General features: G+C 50.6%; 1 protein-coding gene across 1 annotated transcript; it reads left to right on the plus strand.

Annotated features, from left to right (window-relative positions):
• Positions 1-1183: 1183 nt before the first annotated feature.
• On the plus strand, positions 1184-7895 carry LOC122367624 (prion-like-(Q/N-rich) domain-bearing protein 25). The gene is made up of 2 exons (XM_043340925.1): positions 1184-4172; positions 7729-7895. The coding sequence occupies exon 1, from the start codon at positions 1406-1408 to the stop codon at positions 3950-3952; it is 2547 nt and encodes an 848-aa protein (XP_043196860.1). The 5' UTR covers positions 1184-1405; the 3' UTR covers positions 3953-4172; positions 7729-7895.
• Positions 7896-13549: the final 5654 nt, after the last annotated feature.

Genomic DNA, 13549 nt, shown 5'->3' on the forward strand with positions numbered 1-13549 from the left:
AATACCTTAGCGGTAAGATATTCTTGGCCAGACGCTGAAGCTGCCAAACCTCACCTGAGAGCTTCGATGATGAACTTGGAGCCAAACCGGTTTTGAAAAAACAAAAACAAAAAACGAACTAAACGACACGACAGGTATCTCACTCACAAACGACCCATCACGTAGTGATGGGTCGAGCCGGCGAAGTCGCCGGCTCTCGCTTCAACACAGATTGACGGGAAAGTTTATTTGTCTGCTTGTTTGGTGTTGTGGTCTTGCCGCCGACTGGCACAACTTCCAAAAGTCCCCATAATAGCATCCGACTGGTTTCTCCGTAAAGCTCGTTGAGCGGCTCATACCGTAAGGTAGGCCAATTACTGTTTTGTAATTATCATTTGATGCGCGACAGGGAATCACATAGGTATGTGATAGCACCGTGTCCCTGTCACAATGCAGCTCTGTTTCGGGTTTCGCCAAGTGCCAAGGCCCTATGTAGGCGGTATGCTCATTAGGCCCAAGCAAGGGTTGTCGTGACGTCATTGGTGGCTGTAATGCAGTTTTATGGAACATGACCAAAGTAAGGGTTCTCCTAGATAGCTGCCACACTTGACAATGAGGTAAAAATTAGATTACATCTCCGGAAAGCTCCGGAAAGCTCCGGAATCCGGAAAGCTCTTGCCAAGTGCATGTTTATTTTATGCAATGGTGCAGAGAGGTTGCTGAGGTTCTAAAAAGTATACAAAATTTAATTAAGCTAAACGAATATTTCATCTTGCCGGATACAATACTCCATACCTCAAGTATTATATAAGAGACAACAGCGAATTATAATACAATACTCCATACAGTCTTATATAATAGACAACGGCCAATTACAAAACCAGCCCGTGTCAGTCTAAGACGAGCTTCACTCAGAGGAACAAAACAGCTATCATCCTAATAATCTATCTGCTTTGCACACCTACCCACCCGATATTAGTGTCTCTGCAAAATGCACTGATCTCCACTATCTGTAATGTCATCGTCCGCTCCGTCGACGCTGCTTTTCGAACAGGTCGAATCGTTTACCCGCCACATAAAACCGGTTCTAACTAGTTACGGGGGTCCGCGGCAAGCTTTAGAGGGTTGGGACAGGTTACTGAAGATCAACAAAGTCACCTAATTGGCTATAAAGGGAAGCTTGACGCAAAGTCGGCTTCAGTTTGATCACAGACAGCTTCTACGCAAGTCCTCGTCCTTCTAGCACGATGGATAAGGGAAGGTAGGGAATCTGGATAGATAATAAGTGAAGCAGCCGGATAGATATAACAGAAATTGAAGAAAGAAGGGCGGTGAGAGACACCTCGCAGTCAAGACGCCTCCTGTGAGAGGAGAGCCGTGAGAGCCCTCGAGGCGGTCAATCTTGGTTCACCATCTCGACCTCAGGATGAGGCTGAAGGCAGCTCTGACCACATGTCTCCTCCTGGCTTCTGCCTTGGTCTCAACATCCCACGCAGCAGATTTAGAAAGCAGCAAGGCGTCTCCGGAAAGCAAGCGTGAAGAGAGAGTGTTCTTTGGACAAGTCGCCGATTTGGTGGGTCTCAAGGACCCCCCTGTGACGGTCACCCATCAGGTACAGGTACCTTCAGCACCCAAGGTCGTGTATGTACAGAAAGTCCAAAAGGCCAAGAAAGTCCCCAAGGTGGTGCAGTCCGTGCAGCGTGTTCAAAAAGTTCAACCAGTTAAGCAAGTGCAAGTGCAGCCGCAAGTGCAAGTTCAACCAGTTCAGGCAGTGGTGCAACCGTCCTATCAGCAAGTACAACCAGTTCAGGCCGTGGTACAACCGACTTATCAGCAAGTACAACCAGTTCAAGCAGTGGTACAACCGACCTATCAGCAAGTACAACCAGTTCAGGCAGTTCAAGCAGTACCAGCTTATCAACAACCGACCTATCAGGTACAACAACAGCCAACATATCATGAGAAAATAGTACAGCCAGTCTACCAACAACAACCGACATACAACGACCCACCGGCAACATATCCAGCAAAACCAGCGCCGCAACCATATCCAGAACCACCCCAGCCAACGTACCCGCCTCCGCAGCCAACGTACCCACCACCCCAGCCAACGTACCCGCCACCGCAGCCAACCTATCCACCACCGCAGCCAAAATACCCATCGCAGCCAACGTACCCAGTACCGCCTGTGGTTCAGCCTGGAGAGTGTCAGACGCCGTACGTTCAGGGTGGCTGTCCGTACGATCAAGTGTGCACCGCAGACTACCGGTGCGTGCCACTGAAGCCGACCGGATCCCGGTGCAGCAGCGAGTTCGAATGTCTCTCGGGCAAGTGCCGGGAAAGCCGCTGCGTGCACGACGAGTGTCTTGGGGAAGGCTTCAACTCGGGCTGCCCGGCCGGCCAGGAGTGCGTCCAGACGAGGTCTGGACGTGTCTGTCGGCCTAGAGATGACTCATGCAGACCGAAGATGTCGCCTGGAGGCTGCCCAAGCGGAAGCTACTGCGGCCAGGAGGGCCGCTGTACTGCCCTGCTGGACGTGGATGCGCCCTGTTGGAGTGGCGTCCAATGTCTGCACCACGTGTGCCGCGGACACGTCTGTAAACTGGACGCGTGCCCGCAGCTGGACTCGGACCAGGATTGCCCGGAGGGCCAGTTCTGCTCGTCCAGCCAGCGCGGCAACATCTGTATCGACCGTCGCCCTGACGGTGAGGCCTGCTCCAGCGACGCACAGTGCCAGTCGTACCGCTGCGACGGACGTCGATGCAGTCGAGACACCTGCAAGACCCTACTCTCAAGAGACGGCTGTCCCGACGGCCACATCTGCCAGCAGGGCCAGCACGGAAACCTCTGCGTCCCCCTACTGGCCCGCGGCGCCTCCTGCAGCTCAGACCGCTCCTGTCTCTCCGACTCCTGCCGCGCGGGACGCTGCTACGAAGACCTCTGCCCCACACCCCTCGACTCCCTCGGCTGCGGGAAATCTCAAATCTGCGTCCACACGCTCATCGGCAACGAGTGCATGACGAGGCTACCTCTGGGCGCTCAATGCACCTCAAACCTCCAGTGTCTCACCAACATCTGTCTCGACAACCACTGCCGCCGACCGCTTGCCCAGAACGGGGACAGGTGCCGAGCGGATAACGACTGCCTCAGTAGGAACTGCCGCAGGGGTACCTGTCGTCGACCACCCGCACAGGACGGCGACAGATGTCGTTCCAATAACAATTGTTTGAGCGGAAACTGCTTTAAGGGAACGTGCAGTCCGCCAGGAACCGGGGGCGGTGGCAGCAGGTGCCAGTCCAACGAAGATTGCCTGTTAGGCTTCGTCTGCTCCCAGGGCATCTGTAGTCAACTGGGCGGTGATGGTGACTTTTGTCGGGGTAACAGAGAATGTCAGTTGGGCTTAGTCTGCCTCGATGGCATCTGTGGTCCACCCCGCACAGCAGACAGTGATGGCAGATTTTGCCAGTTTAACAACGATTGCCTGATGGGCTTAGTCTGCATCAGTGGCATCTGTAGTGAAACGGGCGGTGAAGGCGCCATTTGCCAGCTAAACAGCGATTGTCTATTGGGCTTCAGCTGCCTCGACGGCCTCTGCGTAGGGGACGGTGATGGAGGAGGCGACGGCGGTGACGGAGGAACGGTAGACGTTGACACGTTGCTCGGCATCGGCGAACAATGCTTCGCGGCCATCGAGTGTTTCTCGGGACGCTGTGCTGGTGGACAGTGCGCGGAACCTCTTCTCGGCATCGGCGACGACTGCTCCACGGCAGAATCTACGCCCTCAAATGCTCTGTGCCGTAGCAATGTATGTGATGCCACTTCCATGCTGTGTGTGCGAGGAAGTTTGACTGAGGGCGATATATGTACAGATGTGCAGCAATGCGGAGGCACATGTGATTTGTCGGAAGGATTTTGTAAAGGTGGTCCGCCTGCTACGGTAGAGGCAGCTGCGGCTGCCGCCTCTACGGAATAGGTGAATGACAGGGCTGAGAGAAAGACGGATACACATCACCGCGAGGTTGACATTGTTGTAACTTTGTGTGGAGAACCAGTAGCTCCATCGGCTTCCGTTTCTTGGAAAAGATCTGACAAAACTCTGGCAATACTCTGTTTCATGGCAGATGTTTGACAAAACTGCACGTTCTATGGAAAACGGTATCTGTGTGGATGATATTGTTGTAACTGTTTAGATGAGACTAGGGTGACCCGCGTGCTCCGCAACGCGAAAAGGGATATTTTCGATCGGCGGGTGTTCGGTTGTTCTTGTGTCGGTTGGGTTATCTATCCATTTCGGTCGATTGCTTTTCGACGGCTAAGCGATTTGGTTTGGAAAGAATATCCACCGCATCGAGGTGCCCGTGTCTGATAAGCATGCTTTCCACTTCAGAATCTGTCAAATGTGCTTTATAATTTAGGCGCGTAGTTTTATGACAAATTAAAGGCGTAGATAATTTTCGCTAAAAATGGATTAGCAGAGGTTTGAAACATTTATATTTTTAAGAATACCGTTGCTTGTCATGCAAACGTGATGATTGGATCTTGGAGAGAATTGAAAGCTGTTTCTAATGATAGCATTTTCAATTGTCAACCGTATCAGGCTTAGCAGCAAACCCCGTGTCATTATTAAGTGGCACATTATGGACAAATACCATTTTCTCCAGCGATTTGTTCCACCTTGTTTTTGATCAATTAGCTTTTCACAATTTTATCATGAGAGGCGGTACATTTCTCCTGCGAATAGGCGTTGTTTTGACTCAGTCATTCTGACGGTCACGTGAAAATAAAATAAAATCCAAAATCCGTCCGAAACGTCAATTTTTTAAACAAAAGCGCCCTCACTGGTGCACGTGGCGCGTGCCATCCCCTGCACCGCACACCATGCGATAGCCCGTTCGATTCTCTACACGGTGCTGTTTTCCCCGTGACGATCGGGCGCACGGTTACCGAGATATTGCACGGGAACCGGACCCGTGTCGGCCAAATTTGGCCATTTTCGCCCGATTTTGCAGGCCGATTTATACATGTAAAGTCTATGACGCGAATTTGCACTTTTTGGGCACGCGCCACGCGCTCGCTATCGATCCGATCGAGCCGAGACCGCTCAAAGGCACGTTGTCCATCCTTGTTCTATAACTTGCGCAAACTTCAGCGCGGTAGGTGCAACGGTGTGACCTGTAACCCGCGCTACGTAGCACCATGTCGCGACCTTCGTAATAGACAGAAACTACGCCCTCCTCAAATAGTAATATAGACAAGCGGCTGCGCCACTTGCTTTGCTGCGTGGTAGGAAAAAATTGCGGCACCAGCCAATTTGCTTTCGAATGGTGTTTGATTCATGTCGATGTGTTGTCTAGAAGCATAGATATGGACGGAAATGCGAAGAGAATTTTAAAAAACTGTTCTGAGGGCGTTGTTGGATGAAATTTGGGTGATACGGGGTCAATACGGGTCAAAGGGGTCAGCTCCGGTCACTTTGGGTCAGGCCAGGTCACATAGGTCACCTCTCGTCCGCTGGGATCAGCCCGGGCCACTGTTCTGCTTTTGCCTCCACCACTACTCCTACCCCTACCACTACCCATATCCCTACCACTACCCCTACCACTACCCCTACCACTACCCCTATCACTACCCTTACCACTACCCCTACCCCCACCACTACCCCTACCCCTACCACTACATCTACCCCTACCACTACTACTACCCATACCACTACCCCTACCACTACCCCTACCACTACCCCTACCACTACCCCTACCACTACCCTTACCACTACACTACCCCTACCACTACCCCAACCACTACCCCTACCCCTACTCCTACCAACACCGCTGGGTCATGTCAGGTCACAGAATAATTCGTGCCATTCCATTGCCCTTACTCGATTTTGTCGGAAATGGCGCTTTGTGGCAAATGTGGCGCATTGCGGCAAATGCGGCGCATCTGTACCTGTTGTTTGAGCATGCATCTTGACACCAAATTACACCCATATCGGACTATATTTGACAAAACTGTGCGAGTTGCGGCGAAAATGACGCCCTGAGATAATTGTGGCGCATTGCGGCAAACGCGGTGCATTTGTAAACTCGTATCACAAACTGTTGCCATTCAACGAAAATCTACACAATCTCTCGCCACTATTTATTCAAATTAAAACTTGCCCATCCGCCAATGCGAGGTACTCGCCGCCGATCGGCATGCATTTAGTCCCCAAAGTTTGTCGACCCCGGCTCTCAATGAAGATCTACGAACCGATCAAAATTTCATTGGCGTTCTTCCAGCGCGCCCCACGCGCGAACCGTGCACCCCAGCGAGTCGGAACCTAGAAAAGGCGCTGACCCGGTCTGTCACCTATAAGGTGTGCAAATTTCAACCCCCTACGATATACCGTCTGCCCTGTAGGCGAGTGGAATTGAACCCACTACCCATCCAGGATGATGCGCCTGGATATATTGAAGACGGTGCGAACTGCAATATATTGGGGAGACCAAGTGCGGACAGACAGACAGACAGATGGATCCTGTTCAAATAGTAAGATAGACAAGCGGCTGCGCCACTTGCTTTGCTGCGTGGTAGGAAAAATTGCGGCACCAGCCAATTTGCTTTCGAATGGTGTTTGATTCATGTCGATGTGTCGTCTAGAAGCATAGATATGGACGGAAATGTGAAGAGAATTAAAAAAAGAACTGTTCTGAGGGCGTTGTTGGATGAAATTTGGGTGATACGGGGTCAAGACGGGTCAAAGGGGTCAGCCCCGGTCACTTTGGGTCAGGCCAGGTCACATAGGTCACCTCTAGTCCGCTGGGATCAGCCCGGGCCACTGTTCTGCTTTTGTCTCCACCACTACCCCTACCCCTACCACTACCCCTACCACTACCCCTACCCTACCACTACCCCTACCCCTACCCCTACCCCTACCCCTACCACTACCCCTACCACTACCCCTACCCCTACCACTACATCTACCCCTACCACTACTACTACCCATACTCCTACCCCTACCACTACCCCTACCCCTACTACTACTCCTACCACTACCCCTACCCCTACCCCTACCACTACCCCTACCACTACCCCTACCCCTACCCCTACCAACACCGCTGGGTCATGTCAGGTCACAAAATAATTCGTGCCATTCCATTGCCCTTACTCGATTTTGTCGGAAATGGCGCCTTGTGACAAATATGGCGCATTGCGACAAATGCGGCGCATCTGAACCTGTTGGTTGAGCATACATCCTGGCACCAAATTGTACCCTTATCGGACCATATTTGACAAAACTGTGTGATTTGCGGCAAAAATGACACCCTGTGACCAATGTGACGCATTGCGGCAAACGTGGTTCATTTGTACAATCTTATCACAAACTGTACCCATTTAGCAACAATCAACACATTTTTTCGCCACCATTTATCAAAATCAATAATTTCACCATCCGCCAATGCGAGGCACTCGCCGCCGATCGGCATGCATTTAGTTTACAAAGTTTGTCGACCCCGGCTCTCAATGAAGATCTACGAACCGATCAAAATTTCATTGGCGTTCTTCCGGCGCCCGCCACGCGCGAACCGTGCACCTCAGCGAGCCGAAACCTAGAAAAGGCGCTGACCCGTTCTGTCACCTATAAGGTGTGCAAATTTCAACCCCCTAAGATATACCGTCTGCCCTGTAGGCCGGCTAAATTGAACCCACTACACGACGTGGCGGACAAACAAACAAACAAACAGATGGATCCTGTTCAAATAGTAGTATAGATTGTTGTAGCCTGTGTGTTGAGATGGTGTTTTTGGCGAGAAAAGTGTCTGACAAGAGTACAAGAACGGCGGGACAGGAGGTGTCAGAAGTGGGAAGTGGAGAGAATGGGACATGGAAAGATGAAATAATTGAAGAAAATTGGAAATAAAAGATGAAGGAATTAATAATTTTGAGATAAATGATTAATAAAACGAAATACGTTGGAGATGGGAGATGAAAAAAAGGAAATAAATAAGAGATAACATTATCCCGCGTCCTGGTGGTTGGGTGACTATTCCCCCTGTGGCCCCTGATAAGTTGGCCGCAAATGACGTCAGAGTGACATCATGTTCTGCCGTTTTTGACCCAAAAAAAGTTTTCGCGGGAAGATCAGGCCTATCAGGCCTATAGCTTTAAAGATACGGAAAAAACGTTTAAGACATAAAAGGTGTGGAATGGCCAGGGCTAAAAAAAACGCTATCTTGGAATTTTGAACTGTCTATATTTTGATCCCCAAAAATAACATAAAAATATTTTATTGAATATACTTGCAACGAAAAACAATCAGATTTCGAAAAACCCTGAACATACACGTATGTCCTTACCGACTTCTATTCACATACCAAATTTCAGATCGATACCTCTTTTTTGGCCAAGTTATAGCGAAAAAACTTCAAAATAGATGACGTCAAATTTTCAATATCCATTTTTGCATTTCTAGACCACGTAACGCAAAACAAAAACCACCATTAGACTCGCCGTGACGAGCTGCACCAAATCGATACCTACCCATTTTCTGCAAAAATATCAATTTTGAAATTTGACCTTTTTTGACCTGACATTGACCTAACCTCCACCAGGAAGTGACCTAAACCGTTCCCGATGGTCTTATAACCAACACCATTCAGTTTGAAATGAAAAATTGGTCATAAAACATGCATCGCACAGCCCTAGTAAAATTGGGTTCATGTGGTGACCCTTGTTGACCTGACCTTCCAGTAAACATGCCGACGTCGGCCCAACGTCGGTTCAACCTCGGTCCGACATCGGCTGGACGTCGGATATGCCCGCATGTTCCGACGTCCAGCCGAAGTCCAGCCGACGTCGAGCCGACGTCAGGCCGAGGTCGTTTGCCGAGGTTGACGAGATCGTTTGTCGTTGGACCGACGGGGCCGACGTCGGCATGTTTATTGGGACAACGCGCCAAAAATATCAACCGGCGGCGGGATTCGAGCCCCCCAGTCGCCGACGTCGGCATGTTTACTGGGACAGCACGCCAAAAGCACCGGCCGGCGATGGGATTCGAACCCCGTGTCATTCGAACGCGAGGTTAGTGCGCTAACCACTACACCACGCAGCCATCTAACGTACTTGGTTTGTTTTGTTGTCTTATGCCCTTTCGGTCTGACAAGACCATTTCAGAGCCGGAAGGATCATAGGATGGAGACATTGGTCTTCTTGGCGAGCACCCTGGGTCCAGTTCATATAGAGTCCCTGGTCCCATTGCTGTTACGTGACACTTATTGGAAAGGGCGACCCCACAATGGATTCATATAGCCACTCTTACACACCTGCACCAACGTTTCCCAAAGTGTCCCTTTGATTAGTGGCACTTTGGCAAAGTGACACTTGCCGACTGGCCTTTCTATATGAACTGGGCCCGGCCCTGGTGAGTTGCCGGGGCTGAGCCTGACCAAAGGATAGGCCGAGCAGCCCCCAAGCACTCACCGCACCCGGCTACGGGCGAGCTCGGCTTACGGGCAATCCCAAATGGGATAAAGTTTCCCGTCCAGTCAGATCGGGGGGTTGCGGCGTGGAGGAAGATTTGAGTTTCCTGAGGATATTTTAAATACAGAAGAAGCTCTTTATGAAACACGAAACATGTATTTTGTATTATTTCAACGGTCAAAACAGCGGCCGATGTCGGTCCGACGTCGCCCCAACGTCGGCCCGACGTCGGCTGGACCTCAGCAATTGATCTCGGTCCGACGTCGGCCCGACGTCGGCTGGACCTCGGCTGGACGTCGGTACATGCGGGCATATCCGACATCCAGCCGACGTCGTGCCGAGGTTGGACCGACGTCGGGCCGACGTCGGCATGCCGATGCCGAGTTGCCGACGTCACCCCGACGTCGGACGACGTCGGGCCGACGTCGGCATGTTTACTGGGCTGTTACCTGACCTGGTACTATCAGTGACCTCTAATAGCAACATACCTATGTACTTACTAGGCAACTGACACCCTATCGCTGATTTTCAATAAAATGCGTTTTACTCGATGTTATAGCGCATTCCCTAGAAGACCCGCGACCGGCAAAACATTTTATCTTTGACCTGACCTGTGAAGTCATCGATGACCCCCAGGCCAATAAAATTGGATTTCTCTCACCAAATTTGACCAGGTTTTCGAACACCGTTTGCATTTTGCGGATCCGTCAAGTGGTTTCGGAGATACGAGGGGGGCAAAAAATAGCCCCCGCCCCCACCAGGTCGCGTTATAAACAGACCCCACCAGGGCGAGTTTAGAGGGAAATTAAATACCTAATGTGAAAATAAAAAGACAAAAAGGCAAGGGAAAGAATGAGATTGCCAGAAAGACGAAGGCGACAGATAAAATGAGAAATGAGACGATGAAGGTGATGAAATAAATGGGAGATTCAAGGTAAATTATGGGAGAATTGAAACAAAAGGCTAAATTTAATTGAAGAAACACTAGAGGTACAGGTTTACGCGATAAGTGTATGTTTTGATATGTATGATCAACGGATGCATTAGTTTGGGTGTAGAAACTTGCATTTTTATTGGTACCTATTATTTGTTTAGAACTGGGTAACTGCTTTTAATTGAACTGTAAAGAATGATGGTGATGCATGCGAGTTTTTCGAGCCCTTTGTAACTTAGGATGTTACTCAATTCAACCCTACCCTACCCTACCCTACCCTACCCTACCCTACCCTATCCTACCCCTACCCTACCCTACCATACCCTACCCTACTCTACCCTACCCTACCCTACCCTTCCCTACCCTACCCTACCCTACTCTACTACCCTAACCTACCCTACTACCCTACCCTACCCTACCCTACCCTACCTAACTCTACCCTACCCTACCCTACCATACCCTACTACCCTACCCTAACCTACCTTACCCTACCCTACCCTACCCTACCCTACTACCCTACCCTACCCTACCCTACCCTACCCTACCCTTACCCTACCCTACCCTACCCTACCCTTACCCTACCCTACCCTACCCTACCCTACCCTACCCTACCCTACCTTACCCTACCCTACCCTACCCTACCCTACCATACCCTAACCTACCCTACTACCCTACCCTACCCTACCTAACTCTACCCTACCTAACTCTACCCTACCCTACCATACCCTACTACCCTACCCTAACCTACCTTACCCTACCCTACCCTACCCTAGTCCCTACCCTACCCTACCCTACTACCCTACCCTACCCTACCCTACCTTACCCTACCCTACCCTACCCTACCCTACCCTTACACTACCCTACCCTACCCTACCCTACCTTACCCTACCCTAACCTACCCTACCCTACCCTACCATACCCTACCCTACTCCTACACTACCCTATCCTATACCCTATAACCCTACCCCTACACTACCCTATCCTATACCCTATAACTCTACCCCTACACTACCCTACCCTACCTTACCCTACCCTACCCTACCCTACCCTACCCAACCCTACACTACACTACCACCGACAGTCCAAGTTTCAGCTAAATCGGCCCAGAAACGGCCGAGATATTGCAAAAACAAATTAATTGTATTTACTGGCGAATCCCCTTGGCGAGCGGTGCCCTGTGTCGGCCTTCGTTGTCAAAGGTCAATGACCTGCCGGCTCTGATGCTTTTCACTCAGTTTTTTAAGCGAACAACTGAGCCTAAAGCACGTGCCCTCTGCTCGGCGCCGGTCGCGATTCTAATGCTAACCCTATGGCGCAGATGAGCACGCGCCACGGGCGCACCCCCGGCCGAATCGAGCCCAAAATTTAATACGACCTGTTGAATTACGTGACTCACGAGTCGTGAAAATTTCACCCCCCTGCGTCAATCGACGGCTTTGCAATAGCCGTTTTTGGGAGTAACGCCGACTGCGTAACCCCGACGGCGGCGGACTTTTTAAGATTTATAATAGTAGACTAGAGGTACAGGTTTACGCGATAACTGTATGTTTTGATTTATGTTATGTTACGGGTGCATTAGTTTTGGGTGATTGACTTGTATTTTTAGCTGTATTATTTGGGTAGATTTGGGTAGCTGTTTTTAATTGAACTGTAAGGGATGGTGATAGTTGCGGGGTGTTCAAGTGTTTTGTATGTTGGGCCCTTTTTGAACTCAACCCTACCCCTACCCTACCCCTACCCTACACCTACCCTACTACCCTACCCTACCATACCCTACCCTACCCTACCCTACCCTACCCTACTACCCTACCCTACCCTACCCTACCCTACTACCCTACCCTACTACCCTACCCTAATCTACCCTACCCTACCCTAACCTACCCTACTACCCTATCCTACCCTACCCTACCTAACTCTACCCTACCCTACCCTACCCTACCCTACCCTACCCTACCCTACCCTACCCTACCATACCCTACCCTATTACCCTACCCTACCCTACCTTACCCTACCCTACCCTACCCTACCCTACCCTACCCTACCCTACCCTACCCTACCCTACCCTACCCTAGTCCCTACCCTACCTTACCCTACCCTACACTACCCTACCCTTACACTACCCTACCCTACCCTTACCCTACCCTACCCTACCCTACACTACCCTAACCTACCCTACCCTACCCTACCCTACCCCTACACTACCCTACCCTACCCTACCCTAGTCCCTACCCTACCCTACCCTACCCTACCCCTACCCCTACCCTACCCCACCCTACACTACCCCACCCTACCCTACCCCACCCTACCCTACCCTACCCCTACCCTACCCTACCCCTACCCCTACCCCTACCCCTACACTACCCTACCCTTCCCTACCCTACCCCTACCCCTACCCCTACCCTACCCTACCCTACCCTACCCTACCTACCCTACCCTTACACTACCCTACCCTATACCCTACCCTACCCTACCCTACCATGCACTACCACCTACCACCGACAGTCCAAGTTTCAGCTAAATCGGCCCAGAAACGGCTGAGATATTGCAAAAACAAATTTATCGTATTTACTGGCGAATCCCCTTGGCGAGGGGTGCCCGGCGCCGGTATTCGTTGTCAAAGGTCAATGACCTGCCGGCTCTGATGCTTTTCACTCAGTTTTTTAAGCGAACAACTGAGCCTAAAGCACGTGCCCTCTGCTCGGCGCCGGTCGCGATTCTAATGCTAACCCTATGGCGCACATGAGCACGAGCCACGGGTGCACCCCTGGCCGCATCGTGCCCAAAATTTAATACGACCTGTTGAATTACGTGACCCACGAGTCGTGAAAATTTCACCCTCCTGCGTCAATCGACGGCGCCGCAATAAGCGTTTTTGGGAGTAACACCGACTGCGTAACCCCGACGGCGGCGGCGGCGGACTTTTTAAGATTTATAATAGTAGATGATACGTAAATACCTATTAAAGTTATATAGTTATCTTCAATCCCACGATAATTTATCAGTTTCCATAATATCATTGTTTGTCGTATATCTCGTGTATTCGTGTGCATTACTTAAGTTACAATACACAATACTAGTACTGTTCACGCCTGTTCATCGTGTTTTTGTTTATGTTTAAAAAATCTGTGAAGGAATTTCTTACGCTTATGCTCATGGTTTACTTCTGATTACGCTTTC

Source organism: Amphibalanus amphitrite, unplaced genomic scaffold, assembly GCF_019059575.1.
Source record: "Amphibalanus amphitrite isolate SeventyFive unplaced genomic scaffold, NRLGWU_Aamphi_draft 000883F_arrow, whole genome shotgun sequence".
Lineage (NCBI taxonomy): Eukaryota > Metazoa > Arthropoda > Thecostraca > Balanomorpha > Balanidae > Amphibalanus > Amphibalanus amphitrite.

Bases quoted from the DNA above. Each gene is read 5' to 3' on its own strand.
- LOC122367624 (XM_043340925.1), top strand. From the start codon at position 1,406: ATGAGGCTGAAGGCAGCTCTGACCACATGTCTCCTCCTGGCTTCTGCC.